This window comes from Pantherophis guttatus, chromosome 2 (assembly GCF_059756535.1).
Source record: "Pantherophis guttatus breed Tessera chromosome 2, ASM5975653v1, whole genome shotgun sequence".
NCBI lineage: Eukaryota > Metazoa > Chordata > Lepidosauria > Squamata > Colubridae > Pantherophis > Pantherophis guttatus.
The window spans coordinates 231,842,537-231,868,553 of record NC_142064.1 but is presented as its reverse complement, the minus strand read 5'-3'; the positions used below and the strand labels follow the sequence as shown (position 1 = coordinate 231,868,553).

At 37.2% G+C, this 26,017-nt stretch overlaps 1 protein-coding gene across 1 annotated transcript; it reads left to right on the top strand.

Moving 5' to 3' along the window:
* EDEM1 (ER degradation enhancing alpha-mannosidase like protein 1) lies at positions 1 to 24,867 on the top strand. Its single transcript, XM_034431647.2, has 12 exons — positions 1 to 1,112; positions 5,341 to 5,413; positions 7,700 to 7,803; positions 9,821 to 9,992; positions 10,429 to 10,612; positions 15,436 to 15,610; positions 17,763 to 17,883; positions 18,708 to 18,878; positions 19,869 to 19,942; positions 21,027 to 21,123; positions 22,197 to 22,382; positions 24,573 to 24,867. The coding sequence occupies exons 1-12, from the start codon at positions 601 to 603 to the stop codon at positions 24,660 to 24,662; spliced, it is 1,959 nt and encodes a 652-aa protein (XP_034287538.2). The 5' UTR covers positions 1 to 600; the 3' UTR covers positions 24,663 to 24,867.
* The last annotated feature ends 1,150 nt before the right edge of the window (positions 24,868 to 26,017 follow it).

Below are 26,017 nucleotides of genomic sequence, written 5' to 3'. Positions count from 1 at the left end.
GACCAAGAGTTTTGAGGGAAGGCTTCCCTTTTCCCGCTAGCCAGTTAGTTAAACTGTAAATCTCGCCCCCTCCCGGCGACCCAGCGGCTGAAAGGCCAGCCAATCCCCAAGCTTGCGATATCGCTCCGCCCAAAAAAACTAACCCATTGTTTCTGATTGGCTAAGCCGCGCCGGGGAGCAAAATAATCGCGGCGCGCCACATCAACTCTTTCTCAGCTTGAAGCCCTTCCCACACGCGGTCGGCGGCGACAATCGCCCTTTGCTGACGTCATCTCCATCCGTCCGTTCTTCGGTTCGGAAGCCTATCGGGAAGCCTTCGTAGGCGAATCCAAAGGCGTGTTCTTGGCCAAGTGTCGCAATGCTTCCTTTTCTAAAGCCTGCCTTCCCTTGTCCGCCCGCGGCCGTATGTCACACCCTTGGCTCTTAAAGGAGACGCGTCGTCCTTTGGGGCCGAGGCGGAGTTGGAGGCGCGGCGAGGCTTCGCTTCGGGGCCCCCGCCCGCGCTTCCCCAGGCGCGGAACGTTCTGAGCACAACTTCCGCGAGAAGTATGCGCGTGAGAGGAGAGCGGGGAGGCTGCGGCGGCTGCGACTCCTCCGACCATGCAATGGCGGTCGTTGGTGTTGGCGCTGCTGGCCCTGAGACTGGCCGGGCAGGCCCTCCTGTGGCTGGCGGGGCCCAGCTTCGGCTTCTACCAGCAGCGCCTCCGCGCCTTTTCCTGCGGCAGCCCGGCCAAGGAAGGAGAGTCCTCCAGTTCGCGGTGCCTCAAAGCCCCTCACTGGGCCTCTTTCTTGGGACGAGCATGGGGAGCCGATAGCGGCAGCGGCGGCGGCGGCGGAGGCGATAACGGAGGCGGCGGCGGCGGCGGTGGTGGGAGAGAGAGCCCCGGCCCCACCGCTGCTTCTTCCTCTTGGTCCCGCCGCAGTGGCGGCGGCGGCGACGAGTATGAGCAGCGCTACAACCGGGCTTTCCCCCCTCAGCTCCGGGCCCAGTTGCGCGACTCCGCCCGCAGCATGTTCTCTTTCGGCTACGACAACTACATGGCCCACGCTTTCCCTCAGGACGAGCTGAACCCCATCCACTGCCGGGGCCGAGGGCCCGATCGAGCCGACCCGTAAGTTGCCGCGCCGGGCTCGGGAGGCGTTGAAGGAAAGGGTCGAGAAGGGTAGAGGTTGCCCGCTTTCTCCCAGCCCCGGTTGTTTGTGTTACGTTTCATGGGCGAGAAGAGATGGGAAAAAAAGCAGGCATTGGGTTAGCAGCATCCGAGGGGAGGTAGCTGCCTCCTTGCCTGTAAGTTAAAACGGACAGTGGGTGTCTTGTGAGACGGTAATTTATAGAGATTTGGCTTTAAAAAGAAAGTTTGATTAACTGCCGAGTTAATTACTATGTGAGGACCGAGAGGTACCTTGAAAGTACATTTTCAAAAGATAAGAATAGCTTTTATCCTTTGTGATTCAGTTATCTCTCAGTGGTTCCATTCAAATCTTTATTGCCAGTGCACAACATATGTACAATGAGATTGGTTGGGCTCCCTCAGGGCACCCCCCCCCCCTCCACAACACAATACAACTCACAGTGAAGACAGAAAATCCCTAACCCAATAAATCATATTCACAAAACACCCAGTCCTATTGCACCAGTGTGAATATGTTAATGTGTTTCCAGTTCATTAACGATTCATTGCATATATCAGAACAATTATAAAATGCCCTGATTTAGGTGCCTGACAATAACCATAAAACTCCCCAGTAGTAGGTGTGGAAGGTAGTGCAAGATTTGCAGGATATGAACAGATGAAAAGTTACCATAGTGGATAACAACAAAACATGATTATTGTTTACTGAAGCCTTCCACTTCTTTGACTCTGCCTGTGGAAGGATTTAGTAGAGTATGACAACCATGATTTAATGGAGTCTTTTTCAAATCCCTTTTCTTTGTTAGATTTTATAGTCCAGCGTCTGACAGAATTAAGTTGGATTTGATGATCATATTTTGCGCGTTGTTTATACTTCTAAAGATCCTTGGCCTTCTTGAAAATTGCATAAGCGTTGCTTCATTCCTCCCAAGAGGAATCTTTCTCAGTTGTAAATACTAAGCTTAACTGCTCTGAAAATACTAATAATTTCTTTGTATGCCTGTCTCTTGCAGCCACGTATATCAACCTCAGATTGCTTCTGAATAGTTGCACACGTATGGTGTGGTGCACTTTTTAGATTTAACAAATCTAAGGGGACATGTCTCATTACATATATTTTTGGGCAAGTTGATTTAAAAGCGAGTTTTATGACATTTTAAAAAATAGTGTACTCTTTTCTAAATAATGCCAACCTTGAGAATATAATAAAAATCCTGATGGATAGTTCTTCTATCTATTTTTCTCTTAGAATTTCTTACCATAGAAATAATAAATAATGTTTTGGGGAGCAATAGGCCATTCTTCATGTAGTTCCCAACAATTGGCTTTGATATTGGGGATAGAGCATGTATATAAAATCCATCGTAACCAGTAGGTCTGTGTAAGTTACTTGGAATTATTCCATCTGTACAGCAAAATCATGAGTAAAGCATTCATGATTTAAGTAGTTGTCCTTGCCAGAGGTTGGTGTGTCCACTTTAACAGCTGTTCCTGTAAATACATTCATAGAAGTCGTCTTTGTTGAAACTGCTGAATTGAAGCAAACTTCCAGAAAATGTATATTGCTCTAATGAAAAATAGCTATTGATAGTTGCTAGTTCAATATAGGCTTATTTTCCATGGCTATGTAATCCTTTTTTAAAGTGATCACACATTGCACTATTTGATTTTGTAGTTTAATGGACATAGAATAGGGCATTGTTCTTTTTTTTTTTTTTAACATACTACCTTTTTGTCTAGTAGCTGTAAAATCTTTTTGCTAATATTGATTAACATTGCATATTCATTTTACATGTATACTAGTATTATAATGCATATAATATTAGCAGCCTTTTTTAGTGTCTCTTCTAATATTCCCTATATAGAATTTACGTACACGATTGCCACAATAGTTTTCATTGTAACACATATGAACACATTCCTAAATATGTTCATATGTAACACATTCCTAAAGAACTTTAATCAACTTGGTCCTTGGAAGAATATTTGTAATGTTAATTTTTTCTTCCATGTGCATTCCATTTTATTTTGTAACAATGATATTCATTTACCATTTTATTTGCAGTTTTGAAATATTTTTCTGAAACCAAGTGTTATTTTTTGCTTTTAGTAATCTTAAAACATTAAAGACATCACCAAAAGCCTCTCACTATTCATCCTTAACTTCAGAGATGATTCATACTGAACCCAACACAGGCCATTGAGAAATACTAGTTATGGTAGTTATCTGTTAAAAAAAAAAAAGCACAGCTGTTGCTCTTTTTTTCCTTCTTGATTATATAAACTATGAATTCTCAGATTGCTACAGATTTTGAATAGTTTCTAAATAGAAAATATTGGTAAAATGGCAGTTTCTCTAATAAAACTTTTTATGGAAATAATTTATATCTGGAATTAGCTGTCATCTGACACAAATGGTTACATATAGAAATAATGTGAGGTTGACTTTCATATTTGATCTGAACAAAGATTCTTGGTACATGTGGTAAGCTGTTCATTCAGATTTATACATTTTCGTAGTGGACTTGATTTTATTAAAAATGCTTCAGAAACTTGGCTGTTTATTAGAAGTGCAGTTTGTCAGTATAAATTTGAACTTTTATTAGAAATAAAGTAATATAATGTGATGTCGATGTTATCCATGCTATTCTTTTAGATATTATAATTGTGGCTATTTTTAAACATGTGTGCCATTAAGAAGTACAGTTCCCTGATTTCTGTAATCATTCTTTCCAAATAGCCTAGATTAATCTGATTATAGGATTAGCTAGATTATTGTAATTAGCATAACACATTAGGCAGGTAACGTGTGTGTATGAATATAATGATATATGTTGTATTGTGAAATATTTGTGTAAACTCAAATTTTCGCAGATTAGGTTTATATAATCTTGTATCTTTTAACAGTGTTTCTGATGTTATCTTGTTAGAATAATGAAACATTGAAGTAAATATTAACATTTTCTAAATAGCAAACTGTCATTTTGGTTATTTTTTCAAAGTATGTATAAAATCCCCATTGTTCTTGGATGACTGTTTTTTTAGGAGAAATGTTCTTTCTATATTTTTCATAGAATTATCATTAACTGTAGCTCCATTTTTAAAAAAATCATAGATAATTAATTATAGACCATTTGGTTAAATTTAAGGAAATATATTCCATTTCTTGAAAAAAAGAACATTTAAATATGATTAAATATCATGTCTATAGATATTTTTCTGCAAAACAGTTATTCTTAATCATTAATATTCTAAAAAGAAAGTGTTTGCTGTATTAAAGTAATTGAGGATTTTTGCAAAATATAATTGATATCAGGGCTGTATGGTATTTACATCAATTTATACTTTACAGAATTTACTTACAAGGGAACAACAGCTTTTCTTTCTGTCATTTATAGCACTCCCTGTAGCTCCAAGCTTGAACAATTACATAAATATTTCATATTTTTTAGCGTGTTGTATAATATGGGGCCTAGTTAAGAACAGTGCAAAAAGTCTTAGGTCAGTTTGTAGAGAAAAAAATCTCCCCTGTTTAGAGAGCTTAGCATGAATTTTTAAAGGAACTCTTAATTTTTACAATGATAAGATGCTATTTGGGCTGAGTGATGGCCTTTTGCTTCAGCTATTGCTACAGCAAAAAGATGCTTTATGGATAATAACTCTGTGCTGTAAGATTAGTCCAATTCGACTCCACTTTTTCCGTATGTCATTTTGGCTAAAATCACCTTGTGTAGAGTCCAATACGTAATATACTGGGCTACATTAGTTGTGATATAAATAATAGATTATTGTTTAAAATACCATATGTATCCAGTTTCTAAAATCCGATTTGCTGAATCTACTATAATTCACTTGAATAATTCTTTTAATCATAATTAAAACATCAGTGGAAATAAGTCCCATCTACTTTGGTCTCTTTGGTCTACTTTGGCCATGATATTCCAAACATAGTTTGTCTAGGAAGTAAATAAAGGTGGGATAAAAAACAAATAAATAATAAACTATGAAAGTGTTAATATTAGGTTTAAACTATGTAGCTACAGCTGCCATCCTTTATGCCCTTATCTAAGAATATTTCCCTTAAAATTATTTGGGATGTTCTTCCTGTTAATGGTATGTAGAATTAGGCTATATCACCTAAAATTTACCTAAGTGAATTAAGTCTTTTTAAATTTGGTTGAACTAACTCTAATGAAATTTATTTCAGTTCAAATCTGAATATCAATGATGTGCTGGGAAACTACTCGCTTACTCTGATTGATGCATTGGATACCCTAGCAGTGAGTTAAATCTATTTTTTTAATTTCTGAAAGGAAAACAAGTACTATCAGAAAAATATATATCAAATTTCACAAAAATATCTTCATTAACACAGTGCCTAATCCCTCAGTTTTGTAGTCTCGAGAATTGCTAAAGAATACTTTTTTAGGCCAATATTGACAACAGTCCTGATCTTGTAAGGTTATGAGAGGATCCCTTTCTTTAGCCTGTATAGGGAGGGTTTTTTTTTTCATTCATGCTTGGCTTGGGAAGTAGGCTTAAGCAAGAAGAGATTCTTTTCTGCACGCCATAGATTTAAGGAGTAGAGAAGTTTGTAGCAACCACAAGTTTTAAAATTAAAAAGTTTTGGCACAGAGGTACTGTTATTATTAGGTAGTTTTATACTGTAACTAATTAGGTAAATTAGTACTTTTAAGAGTATTAAATATACTTTAATATTGTATTTCTATCCCATGTTATGTTAAGTTCCTTGGTAGCAGGGGTAGGGGAGAAATTATTTCAGTTTATATTTTAAGGTAAAGCTAATCGTTTTATATTTCTCAACTAAGCCACATTTAGTATTTTACATTAATAGATTTCCAGGTTTTGTGATGGTGCTATATGAACAAAAATAATACACCAAAATATTTGTCATAAAGAAATATGTAGTTGTAACAGCAAAACTATGCAGGTGGCCCTTGGTATTTGTGGTTCCATGGCCCATGACTTTGTTTATCTATCATTGCTAAAAAAAGACACCATATTTTGGAAATTGTGGTAAAAGTTTTCAGTTATCTGCAGCTTTGCTTTTTTTTTTTTTTGTAACAGTCTTCCAATATTTGAGGCACTGTTAACAGAGAAGAGGTGGTCAACCTATTCTCCAAAGCACCTGAGGGCAGGACAGGAAGTAACGGATGGGAGCTTTATCAAAGAGAAATCCAACCTAGAATTAAGGAGAAATTTCCTAACAGTAAGAACAATTAATCAGTGGAATGGCTTGCCTCCAGAAATTGTAGGTGCTCCATCACTGGAGGTTTTTAAAAAGAGATTGCCATTTATACAGAATTGTATAGGGTTTCCTGCTTAAGCAGGGAGTTGGACTAGAAGACATCCAAGGTCCCTTTCAACTCTGTTAAGTAATTCTGAAAAACGACAGAAAGGCTTTGCATGCACTGTATAGAAAATACATTTTTTCAGGGTTTCACTATCTATGGTTCTTTGGCTGGAATAAAACCACACATAAGGACCATTTAATTATTAAAGGGAATGTTGTTTATAGAAACATTAAGAAAAATACCAACACAAAGTTCGTGTTTTAGAGCAAATGTTCATAACAGCATAATTTTTGTAGGTGTGATCCTTTTTTTGAAAAAAAGCATAATGATGCAGAGATTGATTAGGGGAAGCACTTAAAACTGGAAAAGTGAATTGAAATTGACAGATTTGTCCAGCTCTTCAATTAAATCATATTGAAATAATTGATTTTATTACAAGCTGATAATTTGATTTTTTTGACCTCAATGTTGTTAGTAAGTCTGTACTAGCTGTGTGCCTATCATTAAATATTTTATCATGTTATTAAATACTTTTAAAATACATGTTACACATTTAATCCTGCTTTCTCCCCCTCTATCCCTGCCTCTCTCCCCCTCCCCTTTTCTTCTGTCACTAGTTAAATGTTAAAACAGTTTTTGTAAATTAACACTTGATTCCTCTGTTGTTTTGTTTTAACCTAGTGAGTCCATTATCTGTAACAGTATCGTAAAACACTTTGTAGGAAATTTTGATAATAGAAATATAGATTGTCTTCTACTTATGACCAATTGTTTAACGACCATTCAAAGTTATGGTGGAAACGAAAAAGTTACTTATGATCCATCCTCAAAGTTGCAACTGCTGCATCACCCCCACAGTGATGTGATTGCATTCCAGGCGCTTAACAACCAGCTCATATTTACGACTGGTTGCATTGTCCCATGGTTATGTGATCAAGTTTTGTGACTTTTTTTGCCATTTTCCACCCCAAAAAAATTCATTGGATAAAGCTGGATTAGGATTTACTACCACATGGTTTGCTTAATCATGGTCATGTGATTCCTTTTATTACCACCATAAAATAGAGTCCTATCATGTAGTAACTTGACTTAACAAAGGAAGTTCTGGACTTAATTGTGGTCATAAGAGTGGATTGCTTTTATATTTATATGACATTAATTGCAGATATTTAAATTTATTTTTCAAATTTAACAATTTTGGTATAAAAATGTGTGGAGAGTATTTTCAGATCTTTTTTCTTTTTCTTAAAGGTAATGGGAAATTCTTCAGAATTTCGGAAAGCAGTGAAGCTTGTGATAGACACAGTAACATTTGACACAGATTCAACTGTCCAAGTCTTTGAGGCAACAATTAGGTAGGATGTTGCTGAAATTTGACAACACTGAATGTGAATAATACATTCAAGAAACTTGTGAAAGAAAATTTACTCAGTTTGCTCTAACTGATAAGATTCACATTATCAGTGTCATAAAATAATAAATTTAAAGCAGTTCATACTATGGTTTAATAACTTGGGCATATAAGTAATTTATAAATTATAATTTGACTAGTTCTTTTAATGCAGCTGCTCATCAAAATCATAATAAAGTTTTGCTGTCCTATTTGGCTCAGTCTTATCCAATAAGATGATATATATTCCACCTGGCAACTATGAAATGCAGGATTAAGGGACAAAGTCAGAACTTTATGATTAAGAAATACTTGTTTTGAATGGATTTAAATCTCCAAGAATGCATGAATTACATTCATAAGTACTGAAGGACCTTGTTGATATGCTGCCTGAATTTATATGTAATCTTTGAGAAATCTTGGAGAATGAGCAAGGCCAATGTAATTCTTTATCTTCATAAAGGAGATAAGGAAATTGAAGAAGGATTCTTGTAGATGACACAAAATCTGGGTCAGTTTTATTAGGCTTTAAACTGAATCCTATAAGGATAGAAGTAGAAACCCTGAGGCAGGCACCACTGATAAACACTTTTATATTACAGAAAGTGAAAGCTGAAATGTCATTTTTAAACCACTCCCCTCAAAAAAGTAAAGTAAAAAAAGAACATGGACTCATAAGGCATGAACTGTGAATGGTACCATTTGTAAGACAAAATAATAAAAGAGAGAAATTGCACTGGTGATTAAAAATATTGATTCTCGGAAATACATATTAATGAACATGTAATGCTGTCAAGAGCATTTGATGAACAAATGAAAACAATACTGTAATGTCTCATCACTTTCCCATCCAAGAAAATGTTAGTTCTTCCAAAACCAACTTGCAGTTCTTTCAAAAAGCTATCATTTGTAGCAATGGGAGACTTCAATTGTTCTGACATAAATTAGGCCAATTCTATCAAATGTTATCTTTCCAGGAGATCCCTGATTTTTTGATGACGGCATGCTCCACCAGAGATTGGAAAAAGGCACAAAAACTTTTAGGGCAGTGATGGCTAACTTTTTTTCCTTCGGGTGCCAAAAGCGTGCACACGCATGCGCCCACACCCATAATGCAATGCCCCTCCTTCATGCCCCACCCCTCTGCACATGCGCGTGACCTCCCCTGCATGCGCATGCGCCCCCTGCATACGTGCACAACCCCCCCCCTTTTGGTCTCACATCCCAAAACAGCACTGGGGGGGGAAGCCTTTACCTCCCAAAATGGCTGTGGGGGGGGGGAAACTTCCAAAACGGCTGGGAGGGGGGGGGGAAGCCTTTGCCTCCCAAAACGGCTGGGGGGGGAGGGGAAAAAAGCCTTTGCCTCCCAAAACAGCTGGGGGGGGAAGCTTCCAAAACGGCTGGGAGTGGGGGGGAAAGCTTCCAAAATGGCTGGGAGGGGGAAAAGCCTTTGCCTCCCAAAACGGCTGGGTGGGGGGGGGAAGCTTCCAAAATGGCTGGGAGGGGGGAAAAAAGCCTTTGTCTCCCAAAATGGCTGGGGGGAGGAGAGAGAGCCTCGCCTCCCAAAACATCACTGAGTGGTGAATCTCCGGAGATCTGGGAAGGCACAGGCAGCAGAAAGTGAGGAGAAAGGTAGGTCTCCCCATGCATGCTACTTGCAAGGCAGACCCAAAAATCAGCTGGCTGGCGGGATGCGCATGCGCAGTGGAGCTGAGCTAGGCAACGGCTCACGTGCCCACAGAGAGGGTTCCGCGTGCCACAGGTTTGCCATCACGGTTTTAGGGTGTTTCTATTGCTTTATTATGCTTTTCTGCCTTTAAAAATTCTTATTGCTGTGTTGAGATCTACTGATATAGAGTATACATACATTGCCTTACTGCTAATATGTGTGATCATAAGAGTGATCATAATTCTGTTATTTCTGTTGCTATAATATTCACAAATAATGTCTCATTTAAAATAACTCATATCATTTCTTTTAGGGTTTTGGGAAGTCTTCTTTCAGCCCACATAATAATTACAGATACCAGGCAGCCTTTTGGTGATATGACTATTAAGGGATACGATGATGAACTGTTGCATATGGCTCATGACCTGGCAGTAAGATTATTACCTGCCTTTGAAAATACCAAAACTGGAATTCCTTATCCAAGGGTATGTGTAGAAAAATTGCCAATTTTCAGGCAAAGGAAATTCAGTCTTTTAACCCAAGGTGTAACATGTTAAATATTTGAATTTAACTTTGTCTTTAAAAATGTCCTCTGTGTATCCTTTTTGCTCTTAGCGCTATCTACAAGCTCAAGCTGAATATGCCACTGCCATTGTTTTAATACATTTGGAAAGGAGATTCTGTAGTAAATATACTGAATGAACTGCTGTTTCCTCAAGGATTTCAGTGTTCTGATTTCTTGATGGCTGAATAGTGACATGGTCTAAATATCTCTTTAAGATAATTTCTCTGTGGAATATGATGCAAGTTTGTGACAGAGTACTGATGAAACGTCCGTCACTAACTTTGAAACTTTGAAAGATAGTAATACAGCTGCTTATTACTTAGTAAACTTGCTTATACACCTTCATATCTTTACAGGTGAACTTAAGGACAGGAGTTCCTTCTGGAAGCAATAATGAGACTTGCACTGCAGGGGCTGGATCATTACTGGTGGAATTTGGAATTCTAAGTCGGCTTCTTGGGGATTCAACTTTTGAGTGGGTTGCCCGTCGAGCTGTAAAAGCCCTCTGGAACTTAAGGAGCAATGACACTGGGTTACTAGGTACTTATTTTTTTTCCTGGATATCATTCATATCACTTCTTTGGTTTGTATTCGTGTTCTAATAGCTGATCCTTTGTATTCATATCGATAAAGAGAGCAGAATCTTTCGCCACTAAATTAACTAGCTCTCTAGACATTTCCAATTGCTTGGGAATATTAAATTAATCACTATAGCACGTGCTGTCCTTAATCTTATCATTTATATTAGGTTTGTTTGTTTGTTTTTTAGCGTATAACACATGTTAGCCAAGGATCACCGAGGTGGCTGGCTGCCTCTGTGAAAGGAATTTTTTGGGGCACTTTTATCTTTTACCCGTGGGATGCCTGAATGCCAGTAGGCAATTGAGGGAGGCTGCTTTCTTGTCCCTATATGGTTTATTCGCTCACCGGAATCGAGCCGCCGACCTCAGCAGTGTGCAGGCCCAGCGTCTTGCCACGTGAGCCACCACGGCCCCCTATATTAGGTTGAAATGGAACCTCTAATCAAATGGAATAAGTTCATTCCTGTGATTTGTATTTTCCATTTTTTTGAGTCTTTTTAGTTCAAAAAGCAGTTTTGGTGCTGTATTTGGGAGTAGTTTAGAAACATGCTGAAATCCAGCATGTACTCTTCTTTTTTAAAGATCCAGAATGGTAATAAACACTGATACAGTGGCAACCATTTCTGGAACATTGCAAAAGTATATTTGTGGATTCATATATAACATATTTGAATTGTGAGCCAGTATGGTTAGTAAGACTGATTCTGATGTTTTTTATGAGTCTGATCTTTTCTGGACAAACTAGATGAGTATCCATTATTTAGAAAGGTAAGGTAAAATGATTACATTTAGATATAGTTCATATGCTATGTGGACATTGGAAAATATAAGTTTGTATTGCAGTATTGGATACTTTAAAATATAACATAGCTGAAAACTTATCCAAATGAGTCAACTTTCTCTTATTTGATTTTCCCTTTGTTGTTGAGAAGCATAAGTAAAAGGCATATGTAAATAATTCACAGAGAGAGGGAGGGAAGGAAGGAGGGAAGGAGGGAGAGAGATAGTAACATCTCTTGGATTGAATAGACCTCAAAAATTAATTTTTATACCTTATTTTAAAGCCTACACGTTTCAAGATTTCTCTTTTGTTGGGAGTTTGAATTTAGGAAGAACCTTTGTTAGAATGTATGTTTTTGAGTGCATTACTGAGTAATTAAGTAGCAGAAAATTCCATGAAATAGAAAAATATGCTCAATATATTGAATCCTTGCCTTGGATTCAGAGTATGGACTTAGCCCAACTGTCAGTTAATGCTGACAAACCTTCAATATACTAACAGACCTTCAAAGTAAAAGATTTATTTCAGAGAATGATTTGTACTTTTTCATATATGTGTAATCTGATTTATACTGTTGAGTTTTATTATGTACTGATCTTTGATGGCAATAAAAATTATAATTACTTTAAGAAATACACAGGGTAGGAAATCCTCTTTCTACTTAAACTACATCTAGAAAAGAAGGAAACGTGAGACATGGTGAGAGTTGTTTTTCGTCTTCGACACAGAGACTTATTTAACTAGCAATATACCAGATGAGAACTCTCTTTTCCTGTCAGAACAGCTCATAGGTGCAAAGAGATGATGCAATCATCAGCAATTCTTAACTGTCCATCCAGATATAGATAGCTGATAAATAGCTCATCTAGTTCTGAAGTCTTTTGTGACTCATTGTTCAAGTAACAAAAAAGCCAGTGGGTGTTTATGCTCTGGGATTCCCTAAACTATAGGACAAGGTGTGTGTACAATCCATTCCTTAGGTTAGGTTGCAATAAATGAGTCATGGAGAATCGTGCAATAGAAAGTAAACCATAGCTATGTCGAATGTTCTGAAATACACATCTAAAGCTAGAACTATATGGTTCCTAATTCTCAGCAAATCATATTTTTCTATCTTAAATTGATTGATTGATAAATCAAATTAATAAATGTAAAGGTTTCTAATTGGATTGTTTTTTTTTAAAGCCTCATGTGAAATCCTCTAAATAATAGGCTTTCTACCCATCTATATCAATTGACTAAAGGAAGGTTCTGTGATTACCGTATTTTTCGGAATATAAGACGCACCTTTTTACCCCCAAAAGGGGGTGAAAATTTTAAGTGCGTCTTACACACCGAATGTAGCCCTGCCTACCCACTGGCCCCCACCACTTTGGCCTGTGCCTCGCAGAAAACAGCAAGAAAAAACAGCCCCTTCCAGCTTCAGCATAGGTTAATTAGCACAAGTTGATTAGATCTGCCTCCCGACTCTCAGCTGATTTGCTCTCAGCTGTTTTGTGCAGGGCTCTCCTGCTTGCTGCAAAGAGTGCTGGAGCAGATTTTTTTTCCCTAGCTATGCTGAAAAAATGAAACTGAAAGTAAAGCAGGCTCTTTCCTGCACCGTGACAAAATGAGGCAGAGAAAGATTTCTTTTTCTTTTTCCTCACCAAAAAAGGTAGGTGAAAACAATGGGAAATTTAGGGCAAAAGAGGAGAGTTCAAAATTTTAAAACACAAAAGAAAAAAAGCTCTATTTAACTAGGGAATTGTAATAATTGAGATACTATTAATTGTATATTGTGTTGAAAGCAGAAATGATTAAGTTGTGGTTTGGAGGTATATGGGGGGAAATTATTTGGTTTATTATTATTGGTAAATATAATTAATTGATTTGTAAGAGATTGGATTGCATGGAAATAATTGGAATATTCATGTTCATATTGATTAATATACAAAAAAGATAGTTATAACTAATTGATTTATATAAAAGTGTTGAATTTGTATTAAACAATTGTAATATTAAATAATTAACCAATGTGAGGATGAGTATAAAAATAGATGACAATGGGAAGGGGTATAATATAGAATAGAAGGGGAAAATTGAATTTGATTAAGATTAGAGATGAGAATAAAGGGTAATATTGTTTTTTTTTAAAAAAAATAGATGAGGAATAAATATGGCAAAAAGGAAATATAGAAATTGTAAATTTAATTGAAATGACTAAACACTGTTTAAATTTGTGAACCAGCCAAATACTCTGTTCAAAGAAAATACATTGTATGTTTGTATGTGTGTTTGTCTAAAAAATAAAAAAAAAACTTAAAAAAAAAACACCAAAACAACCAAAAAAGGTAGGTGTGTCTTATACTCCGGTGCGTCTTATACTCCGAAAAATACGGTATATAGAAACTTTTCTAAGTTGACATAGAATGGAGATTTTTTTAAATGATTTATTGCCTTACCTCCCCAGGAGGTTGAGATCTGTGTGATTAACTAAACAATTGTAGTTTATCTTTGTTTTCTGATAATATTGGCAATTGTACAAATCACAAATCTCTAGTGTCTAATCTTTGCCCCCCACAGAGAGGGCTCGCAATCTGGGTGTCCTCCTGGATGCACGGCTGTCTTTAGAAGAGCATATGACGGCCGTGGCCAGGGGGGCCTTTTATCAGGTTCACCTGATTCGCCAGTTGCAGTCCTTTCTGGACCGGGACACCTTGCGCACGGTCACTCATGCCCTTGTCACCTCCCGGCTGGACTATTGTAATGCTCTCTACATGGGGCTCCCCTTGAAGAGCACTTGGAGGCTCCAACTGGTCCAGAATGTGGCCGTGCAGGTGGTTATGGGCGCAACTCATTGTGCCCGCATGACACCCCTCCTGCGCGAGCTGCACTGGCTCCCAGTGGTCTTCCGGGTGCGATTGAAGGTGGTCGTTACCACCTTTAAAGCGCTCCATGGCATAGGACCCGGGTACCTTCGAGACCGACTTCTGCCACCAATAGCCTCCCACCGGCCAGTTCGCTCCCACAGAGAGGGTCTCCTCAGGGTGCCATCGGCCAAGTTATGTCGGCTGGCGACACCCAGGGGGAGAGCCTTCTCTGTGGGAGCCCCAGCCCTGTGGAATGAACTGCCCCCAGAAATACATAAGATCCCCGACCTCCGGGTATTTCGCTGTGCACTGAAGACCCTGTTGTTCCGCCAGGCCGGGCTATCGACATGATAATTTTAAATTGGGGCATTTTAAATTTCTGGGGTTTTAAATGGAGCCAAATTTATTTAATAATTTTAAATTTTAAATTGATGTTTGTCTTGTGTTTTTAAATAGGCTGTACACCGCCCTGAGTCCTTCGGGAGAAGGGCGGTATAGAAATAAAATTATTATTATGATGATGATGATGATGATGATGATGATGATGATGTTATAGATGTGATGCCTGCTAGATTTGCCGCTTATGTCCAAGAATATCTTCTGTAAAGTTCTTCTTTACTTTAAAGCAAAACGTATGAAACAGCCATAACTCATTTATTCTCTGTCTCTTAAAATAATATTTGTGTTTATTATTATTACTATTGATGCTGCATAAATACATTAAGAAGATTGGATTACATCCTTTATCTGGTAAATTATCTGCAAATTTTAATCTAAAATAGTAAACTCCTAATTGTCTTTCAGAGTCACAGATAAATATATTAATAAAGTATATGGATTGTTCTTTGGCTATATATAATGCACATCATATATTTAAGTAAAGTGAATAAGGTATTTACTTATCCCAAAATATTCATATTTGACTATTTTGTATCTTGTAATTTTACTGTACTCAAAATTATGCTTGTTTTTAATATTTAGGTCCTATGTGAACTTCCATAAATAGATGTTCTTTAATTTAGTATTATTGTACAAATATGGGAATTTTATTCTCCCTTGAGAGTTGTTTAACTGGATTATGATTCAGATATGTGCACTTACATTTAAATAATATTTGCTTTTCTCTTTCTCTCTCTCTCTTTTACTTCATAGGTAATGTTGTGAATATTCAAACTGGCCATTGGGTAGGAAAACAAAGTGGCTTGGGAGCAGGTTTAGATTCATTTTATGAGTATCTTTTGAAATCATACATCCTCTTTGGAGAAAAAGAAGATTTAGAGATGTTCAATGATGTTTACCGGAGTATTCAGAACTACTTAAGGCGAGGGTATGTGAATTATGGGTGCTATTTTTAAGTTATTATAATACTGTTTGGAGAGCCAGTTTGATGTAGTGGCTAAAGCATCAGACTAGAAACTGGGAGACCATGTATTCTAGTCCTGTTTTAGGTACGAATTCAACTGGGTGGACTCGAGCCTGTTACTCACTTTTGGAAGATGATAATAATTTGGATAACAACTTGCATAAATCTTGCCAAGAGAACCGTGAGGACTATTCAAGTTACCAAGAGCCAACAATAATGATTTGAAGGCAATAAATAAATCACCATTGAGTGATAGAAAATATGAAATGGGTTGATTCCGTCTATGTTATAAGTAGTCCTTAAGTTAACCACTTGTTCAGTGAACAAAGTTACAGTGATACTAACTGAATGGTAATTATATACGGTCTCCAAAGTTATAGAGGTTGCAGCACTCCAGTGGACACATGATCAAAATTTAGGTGTTTGGCAGCTGCCCACACTTTATAACCAGGAAAGCACTTCAACTCTGTCTCACCTGTCCATCACTTCCCCATCTATGCCCTTTTGGTCCCAACAATCTGTGGCTCCTGCCACCCTGTACTCTTCTAACTCCACTGATTTTTGTCATCTTCTTACTCCAGCTTTTGACAAGATGGCCATCCTGGTCCTTTGCTAGGCACCCAAGGCTTTCTGCTTGAGGTTGCAGATGGTGGTTTCCTAAAGAGATCTCAGGAAAAAGACCTCATGTGACCCACCACTGCCTCATGCCCCAGCAGCAGCAGGAGTAAGAAGCTAGTAAAAGTCAACTGGGATGGCGGAGTATAAAGCAGCAGGGAACTTAGAGTAGTGTGGGTGGCTGCAACTGGGCCGGGTTGGGGCTTTTTGAAGTGGCTGCAGCTTCAAACCATGTTACGGTGAACCAGACTGAACTGTCTGTGGTTCCATGCCATGCTGCTTGGCTAGGTTGGGGCAGCTGCAGCCTCAGGAGTCTTATGGGCTTCTGGCAGGAGCCATGAAACCACTGAGTTTCAACATGGCAAACAGCCCCAGAACCATGTGATTCTGGAACAGATCCCTCCTATATTTTGCAATGTAGGAGGGATCAAGCCAGGAATGGCTTGGATTAGGGTGGGTCCTCGGCTCATGACTGGTAGAATTGGGCTAGTTATGCTAGGATTGCTGTCTGAAAATGATGCAGTCCCAAGACATTGAGGTTTATTACCATATTGCTTAGTAATGAAAGTTCTCATCCCAATTGCTGTGCTAAATCAAGGATTATTTGTATATTACTTCTTTGTTTCTGAAGAAAACGTATATATTTTAGAATATTTTTTTAAAATTTGTGAGTTAACTTTTCTTTCCAAACCATATTTTTTTTGGCCTTGCCTCATTACTTCCCTACAGTTTTCATAGACATATTACATTATACATGTAATGAAATGCAGCCCCGAGTCAGAAAAAAATTGTCCATACTGTCTATATCCTTAGTAAGTGTACTAATAAGGATACTTACAATATTTAGTAAGTGTACTAATACGTGTTGGGCTTTTAATTGTTCTCATCATTACTTGCCCTGTATCAAGTTACAGTTAAGGTACATCTCTGGGGTTGGAGCTGTATTGGATACTATTAATACTGTATTAATAATATAACATATACTTTGATTTTAATGATGCTCAATAGTTATTACAATTTTTGCTATAATCCTTGCATTGAGTGGTAGAGAATTAAAAGAAATACCGTTTGATAACTTCTTCAAACTATTGAATATGTATGCTTGTTAATATAGTGTCTTGGGTTAGGATTTGATGTCCAATTACCCAGTTTTCAGAACAGAAAATTCAATACCAGTTAGGACTATTTATTAATTGCACTAACAACAATAATAGTAATTTAACTTGCCTGCCACCTGACTATTTGTGATTCTGGGTGGCTCATAATCAAAGAAATTACAGTCAAAATAATAAAACATAAAAGATGGAAGAATAAAAGATGGCACTCACAATGAAATGAGTCTTTCACTCCTCCTGGGTGATATCTGAGTAATTGCTCTCTGTAACAATTGCATGCCATTTGATCATAGGAACTGAAATTATGGATAATTCAAATAATTGAATAATTGTTTCTCGCTTGCCCTCAAATATTGGTATGAAATATTGTACATCATTTTTCATAGGAGGGAAGCCTGCAATGAAGGTGAAGGAGACCCACCTCTTTACGTTAACGTTAATATGTTTAGTGGCCAGCTGATGAACACCTGGATTGATTCTCTTCAAGCTTTTTTTCCTGGACTTCAGGTATTTGTTCTGTGGTGGAGAGAAAATAGGAAATTTGAAATATATGTATGGTAGTACATCAAGAATTTCCAATTGGTGTGGAAATGGCTGGGAATTTATTAGAACAGACTACAAGCTTGTGCGAGGAAGAGAATCAAAAGCCCATTTCTTTACCTAGTACTTTGAAGCCCCAGTTGTCCCTAGGAAATGTCATGGTGTCAGGTTTCGAGGTCGTCTCAAATAAATTGCATTTCAAACAAAGTCTTTGATGAAAAACTCCCATTTATTAAGCACGACATTCTAACTCCGACTCCATCGCAGCCAACACTGACTTCCAGACCCAAAACTCTCCCTTTCCGTTCCCCACTCCTCTGCACTCATTGGCCATCTTCCAAGTCACTCTACCCTTAATCTACTGCTCCAGCTCAAAGGAATTTCCCCCCTCCCATCCTATCTCCTAGGGGATATTATCTCTAGGGAAAATAAGTAGGTGAAACGTCAAACGTCCCTTTCCAGACGCCTCCGCTTCTCCTTCTTATGTCAGCACTAGAGTAAATGCAGCTTGAAGTTCTGACACATGGTGCTTCCCACCAAATTATTTAATTTCGGGGATGCTTTACCTCCCATCAATGCAAATAAATCATGATATTGGTTTATTTATTTACATAAAGAAAACAGCATATGGATGTCTCAGGGTGTCTGATAGGTACAGTGGTGCTTTCTTGCTTTAGGATGAAATAATAACCCTGACCCTGAATCACAATAAAGAGTAGTGTGCATTCTAAATAAAATCAACAACTATTAAATGTAATGTAGAAAGTTTTATTTTTGTTATTTTGCTTCAGGTTTTAATAGGTGATGTAGAAGATGCCATTTGCCTTCATGCATTTTATTATGCAATATGGAAACGATATGGTGCTCTTCCAGAGAGATATAATTGGCAGTTACAAGCACCTGATGTCCTCTTTTATCCTCTAAGGCCTGAATTAGTAGAATCTACGTATCTTCTGTATCAGGTATTTTTTCAAAGCATGATTTTGAAATATAGTAAGTCCTTCATTAGATATAAAAGTCTGTATTATGTTTACTGCTGAGATGTGGCCTTTTGCACATTTTAGAACTGGTTCTCAGCTGCTGTTTTGTTTTTTTTGAAATAAGGTTTCAAGTCTTTGTTGGACCAGAATAGACCAAAACTTGAAAATAGTATGTAGAGAATTAGAAAGCTAATTGTAGAAATTTCAGCATGAAGCCTTTCTGTACTGTTAGTTCTGTGATCTGTGGATTGGACCTCTATCCCTTCTGATTAGTGAAAGATGCCAGGGCAGTGATGGGAGGCTAGAGGTGGCTGATGGAAAATATGTCCTTGACTTAAGAAGGTTGTTCCCCTGCTCTAAAATAGGTAGTGTAGATCCTCAAGAAAAATTTCATGGCCCAACTATTTTGGATAATTGTAAATTAGTGTCCACTCTTCTCATTTTAGGGAAGATTGCTGAGCAGGTTGCAGAAAGTCCTGGATTAGATGGATTATTTTTAGTTGAGATTCAGGCATGGGTGTGAAGCTGAAACCATGTTCTGTTGATTAACTTCAATTGGACCAGGACAGTGTCAGTTCAACTCTACTGATCCTTTTAGTCTTTTCAGTGGTTTTTGATACCACTGACCACAATATTCTTTTGAATGCCCTTGTACTGAATGGGTTGGAAGTGGGTGGCACTCTATTGCCAAAGATGTTCCATTGAATCATTAGGGGAACTGTGTTATGGTATTGTTTATAATACGTTTGTGCAATCTTTTTGCACGAACTGAATATATGTTCTACACTGTTTCTTCAGCTTCTTTGCACAGTCTGCACTTCGAATCATTTGGTGATTTTCAGTTCTGGCCTCAATTGCATTACTACAGATATCTTGCTCTTGCACAACTAAGATCAAGCTTCATTTTCTTTTTTTAATGTTATTGTTACCATATAGCACTGTTTCTTACATTTATTTCCTTCCTTTCATTAGGCCACAAAGAATCCTTTTTATCTTCATGTAGGAATGGATATTCTTCAGAGTCTGGAGAAGTATACTAAAGCAAAGTAAGTTTTATTTATAAATTACTAAATCCTTGCAGAACTGAACTGTGTTGCTGTGACATAATTCAAACATATATACCTTCTTAATGTTGACCTAACAATTGAAGTTGAAATCCCATGTGTGGTTTCATGAAATAAGTCCTACTAATTCAATGTTGAGTGAATATGTAGAATTGCGTAAGTGTTTTATTAGAAATACTAATAGGAGTGTTTGGAACTGTGTTTTCAAATAGCTCTAATCATATAACAATTTCATTATAAATTTATTTTTTGTATTTATTTGTGTCTAATAATCAACATTCCCGAGGCAACTTGAATGTGTAGTTGCATTGATTATATTTTCCAGCTGTAACTTTGTGGCTAACTTTGGGCTATTGGGAATAACTCTGGCTAGAAATGGTTCACATAGCTGAGTAGGCTATTGCTGTTAATTGTTTTTGAAGTTGAGGAGAGTTACCATACATGAAAAATTTTATTTTATGGATGGAAGTGAAAAAAGTGTTTGAAAAAGAAATTAAAATATCCCTTTTTTAATTTCTAATTTTTTAATTAAACTTTTAATTTAATAACTATAAGACATACAGTAAATAAACCAGTTTTTTTCAGTTCTGATCTTTACTGCATAGGAAATAATTCTTCCTTTTTAAAAATGCTGCTTGAATATAACATGTAAAACTAAGTATGATCCTACATCTGAATTATTAGGGTTGTTTGCAGGTACTTCTGATGCCTAGGTTTCATCAGAGAATATGAAGCTTTGTGAGATTTTTGTTCATTTTTTTCCCACTTGATTAGAAAGTGTTGCTGCCGTGCCATATTATACAGCTGGATTTCTGAGAGAAACAAAAGATGTTTCAGTTGTTGCAGTATCTGTTCTCAAAAGAGGCAATACTTCTGTTTCTTTTCTTCCTTCCTGTTGAATCTCTGGTCTGACTTTGTAAAATTGAAAGCTTCAGAACTAACTGGAGAAAAACTATGCTACTCAAATTGCAAGCTCTTCATAAAATGACTACCTTAATTCCTTAGACCTTTGCTATGGAGCTTGAAGCTAAAAAGGAGATGAAAAGTATTCAATTCTGTTTTTCAGATGTGGTTATGCTACTCTTCACCATGTTATAGAGAAATCCAAAGAAGATCGGATGGAAAGTTTTTTTCTCAGTGAAACATGTAAATATTTGTTTTTGGTATGTATGCTTCATAGGAGCACTTTTTTTTTTAAATACACTTTATTTACTAGAATTGAAATTAGGAACACACACCACTCCTTGCTTGCTTGAAAGAAACACAGAGGGTAAGGATCCAAGTGACTGAGCTCACAATGGAGAATTCTGCCCTCTTCATCAAGTTCTTTGAATCCTGGTCACCTCACAAGCTTCTGTGTGAATTACTTACTTAACTTAGAATTACTCTAATGATAATAATCCTACAACATACCTCATAAATAATATATATCAAGTAATAGCGTATATCTATTTTTTAGATTACTCCACAATCCTTGACACCATTGCCCATGACATCCATCTGCATATCTAAAAAGATTGAGAATTGGGCTGGGTTCTATAGTTCTGAAAATTGGTGGTTCTAGTTGATATTGGGGTGAGAGAACTAATTGATCCAATGGCTATATGAATGGATCCCATGAATGGATCCATGGCACTCTTTAGTGTTACTTAATGTTTTTATAAAACTTCTGGGAAAAGTAAACTTTATTTAGAGGTAAGACCCCATGAATGTGAAGATATCTGTATCTACTTTTAAGCTGAGCAGGAGTTGCTAAGGTTATTCTGCCCTAGTGTTTGGAAGCTGCAAAGTTCTGGATGGGACAAAACAGGCTGCAATTGAATCCCAGTAACAACACATACTGGTTGTTTGCCTAGAAAACAGCTAGTTGGGACAAACCGAGAGCAGGAAGTGACTTTGAAAATAGGTAGTTTCAGTAGTTTCTCTCTCCCTGGGGAATATCATGGTGCCTATATTATGTATTGCATCTGCAGCCCTATCTTTTCACAGAGCAATCAAAAATTTTTTGAAAAAACATTTGGAGGTAAAGAGCCATTTTATGTATTGTTTTTAGTTCCTGTGTGGTTTTGTTATCTTTTGCTTATTACAATATTATTATTGTATCATAAGGCATCATAAGGTATTTGAGTTTTGGATCTCCCGCAGTCTCTGGAGTGAAATGAGATATAAATATTAAAAAATAAATAACATTATCCTCACACTTGGAGTATTACATTTATATATTCTTAAATTTCAGCTGTTTGACGAAGAAAATCCTGTGCACAAATCAGGCAATAAGTACATGTTTACCACAGAAGGACACATAGTATCACTGGATAAGCGCCTTCGTGTTTCAGTAGGGCAAAATACCTCCCCTCAGGAGCAGAAGAAACCTGGAAAGATAAAGCCAAATGAACTAAAAGCAAACAACTCCATTTCTAATGTAAGTATAGGCCAGTGTCTTACATAGTTTGAATTTAGGCGTTTGGTATTGTCCTAAAGATGCGAGTTCCAGGTATAGTTATAGAAGAGGCGATAGACATCACGATCTCCGGAACGTTTAAAAGTTTAAAAATTTTTATTTTAAAACTTGTGCTAAGCTTTCATCGGCCCCTACCGACTTCATCAGAGTATAAAATCCCCATTGAGGAGCTGCTTGCTTTTATGTAATGCTGATCAATTTGGTCATTGCACGTGTAACAGGCCCACACCCTTGCCTTCCCCCTGTAATTATCTTTTTTTCTGCCTTAGTCATGCTGACGGATGACGGTGCACTTTCCCCTGCCTCCTTCCTCATAGTGTGTTGCCTCTTTCTCTCCCTGGGGGTAACGCAGGGTTATCAGGCATTGTTTGAAGGTATTTCTCCCGGCTCTCTCTCCCTCATTGTTATGCCTTTCCCTTTCCCTTGTGACCCGTCACAAGATCATGGGTAAAACAAATGGGTTTAGAGGAGGCAACGTGTATGCCTAAAAGGGAAAAATTTTAAACTTTTAAACGTTCCGGAGATCGTGATGTCTATCACCTCTTCTATATATATATAGAATATATATATGCTTTGAGATTATTTAAGATTCTGGATACCCAGCAGCTTTTTCCTCTTTGTAAAGTGACCTGAGCTTTTTCATACTTGTGGAAATTTGCAAAAAGAGGCTGCTTTAATGAACGGCAAAGAGGACTTTTTGCATTAATTTAATAATTTATTTATTTATTTATTTTTTAATTTGATTTATATGCCGCCCTTCTCCGAAGACTCAGGGCGGCTTACAATGTGCTCAGCAATAGCCTTCATCCTTTTGTATATTTTATACAAAGTCAGCTTATTGCCCCCACAACTGGGTCCTCAATTTACCTACCTTAGAAAGGATGGAAGGCTGAGTCAACCTTGAGCCTTGGTGAGATTCGAACCCTGCAGTAATTGCAGGTAGCTGGTCTTAATAACCAGCTTAATAACAGGGTGCCTTAAACCTCTGTACTACCAAGGCTCTATTAATTTAATTTAATATTTAAATTTATATACCGCCCTTCTCCCAAAGGACTCATGGCAGTGAACAGCCAAAAGTAAAAAAACATCAAATACAAAATTTAAAAACAATTTAAAAATAAATTAAACAATTTGGCCCGACAGTTAAAATCCCCCATTAAAATCCAAATTAAAATACACAATTGGAGAGATTAGGCTAGCCCGACTTGATGAAATAAAAAGGTTTTGAGGGCCTGACGGAAAGTCCGTAAGTCCGTAATCGTCCGTATCTCCGGGGGAGCTCGTTCCAGAGGGCAGATGCTCCCACAGAGAAAGCTCTTCCCCTGGGGGCCACCAGTCGGGATTGTTTGGCCGACGGCAACAATGAAGGGTGAAGTAGTACTTTGGAATCAATCTTAAAGCGTGCATAGTTCTAATATATTAGTATTTCCGCTTGAAATACGTGCAGTATTCATGTTCATGGGGCAATTGATGGGGCAGTCTGAGCTTCACAATTGTATGCTGAGAACTGTAGTTGCAAATTCCCAGTTTTTCATCGCAAGACTGAAAGGGAAGCACTGTATTTTCTTTTCCCCTGACTAAAGTTATCTGCCTTAATATAGGTACAAAAAATGAATTCAGCTATTTTCAAGTTGGATTTTAAATATAATTTAGCAAGGTGGGAAACAGATACACTTTTTCAGGGGAGAAGTAATATCTGAACAAGCTAGAGGTGGGTAGGTGTTAAGGCAGATTAGTTAGTCAGGATGATACTATATTCAACAAGTACAGCCATGTTTAACTATTTTCTTTCTATGTTGCTATGGAGCTAATAAGCAGTATAGGTAAGTTGAATTGAATATTTGCTCTAGATCATTTCAGTTAAATAACATTTATTCCTTGTGAAAGTCAGTGTAATTCATTTTGTGTTGTTTCAGAGGTAAACCTTTGTGGACTATTTCCCTGCTCAATTTCTAAAGAAGGTTTTTAACCTCAAAATGTAAAATATCCACATGTTTGTAATTTTCGGACACAAAGACTAATAACAAGCAGTACTTGAGCATCTTGACTTTTTTAGGGCGATTCTTTTTTGACAAGATGTTTTTTTGCCAAAGTGAACTTTAGAAAATGTGAATATCTCCAATTTCAACTTAAACAAATATCTATTTACAGTGTAACAGAGTACCAGATGAGAGAAGATATCTGCTGCCTTTGAAGAGCATTTATATGAGACAGATAGATCAGATGGTGGGTTTGATCTGAATAGCTGTGAAATACTGCTAAGAAGATACAAGACAACATCTCATTTGAAGATTGTGATCCTCTTGAACTACAAGGCTAACAGCAAATGCAGGTGCTTAAGTAGTCACCCATTGTAATGAGAGTTTGATCTCTTGTTGAAAAGAGCATTCCATGTTAGATTGCAGTTATTGTAATTGAAATGGAGTAAAACATGGCATAATACAAACTAAGATCTCATGCATCAAACTTCAGAGCTCATATTGCTGATAGTTAAGGTTCCTTTAGTGGCTTGCACCTAAAATGCTGCCTTGCTATCACTTATTTGTCTTCCAAAAGAGAACATTTGGAAAGAACTTGCAATTTAAAATATATTTCTTTAAAAAAAATGGTGGTCAGAGGAAGAAAAGGGAGTGTGCAATTACTTCCACCAAGTTGAAAGGTTTCACAAGCAATAAATAGTACTAATTATTGCTCAGGTAGGAAAATGGCTATAGGTTCTGGTTTACCTAAAATATCTTGCTTGAATATATCATAATTGAAGTGCAGCTTGCATACCAGCCAAGCTATTGCAGGACTATGTTCAGGACTAACATCATATTGGTTGATGTTGCAAACAGTGTTCTTAATTTGAATTGCACATCTAAGGGTGTATGGAGTTTACTAGTTTCTGAAACCGGTATTTTTCTTTTCTTTTTTTTAATGTGCCTTCTGGTAGATAAAAAATGCAAAAAAAAAAAAAAAAAAGCAAAAGCCATTCAGTTTTGCTCACTGAGTGGCCTTGCGTTGCTGATTTGAAGAATCTTGCTATGTTTTTATGTTTTGTATTTATTCTTTCATGCCTTTCCTAGAAATCAACCTGAATTAATACAAAATTGAAGTATTCACATTCCATGCAGTCCTAATATGCAAGCTATTGGAACTAGTGCCTTGTTAGTTTGTGACTCAGAACAGAACCGAAGAGTTTAGCTCAGTCTTTCCTAAAGTAATTTTAGATTAATTGTATTCCAAAACTTAATTAGCTTCAGAAAGAATATTTGGGAGTTGTATACTTTTCAGACACATTTTGAACTGAGTTTTACATAAGATTGTAACCTTTACTCTGGACAAGTATTTTTAATTTGGAGGACATGGAGAGGAACCGATTCTGTAAGAGGTTCTAATGTTTAATTTCAACTTTAATAATTATGACAAGAGCTTTCATTTGTCTGAAGGTGATTGTATTGGTGAGTCATTTTTAAGAAAGTCGGGCTGAAAGAACCAAAATGTCTGTAGCCATGGCTTTATGTATTTCTGAGGAGTAAAATATCTCATGTTCTCCATCACTACCCCCAAATTATTCTCAGTGGCTAAGAGAGTTAAAAATATCTACTTTCCTA

What these genes read in the sequence shown, in the direction of transcription:
- EDEM1 (XM_034431647.2), top strand. Translation starts at nt 601, where the DNA reads ATGCAATGGCGGTCGTTGGTGTTGGCGCTGCTGGCCCTGAGACTGGCC. An exon ending in GGGCCCGATCGAGCCGACCC is followed by an intron (nt 1,113 to 5,340) that starts GTAAGTTGCCGC and finishes AATTTATTTCAG; the next exon opens with TTCAAATCTGAATATCAATG. An exon ending in CTTTTTTTCCTGGACTTCAG is followed by an intron (nt 17,884 to 18,707) that starts GTATTTGTTCTG and finishes ATTTTGCTTCAG; the next exon opens with GTTTTAATAGGTGATGTAGA.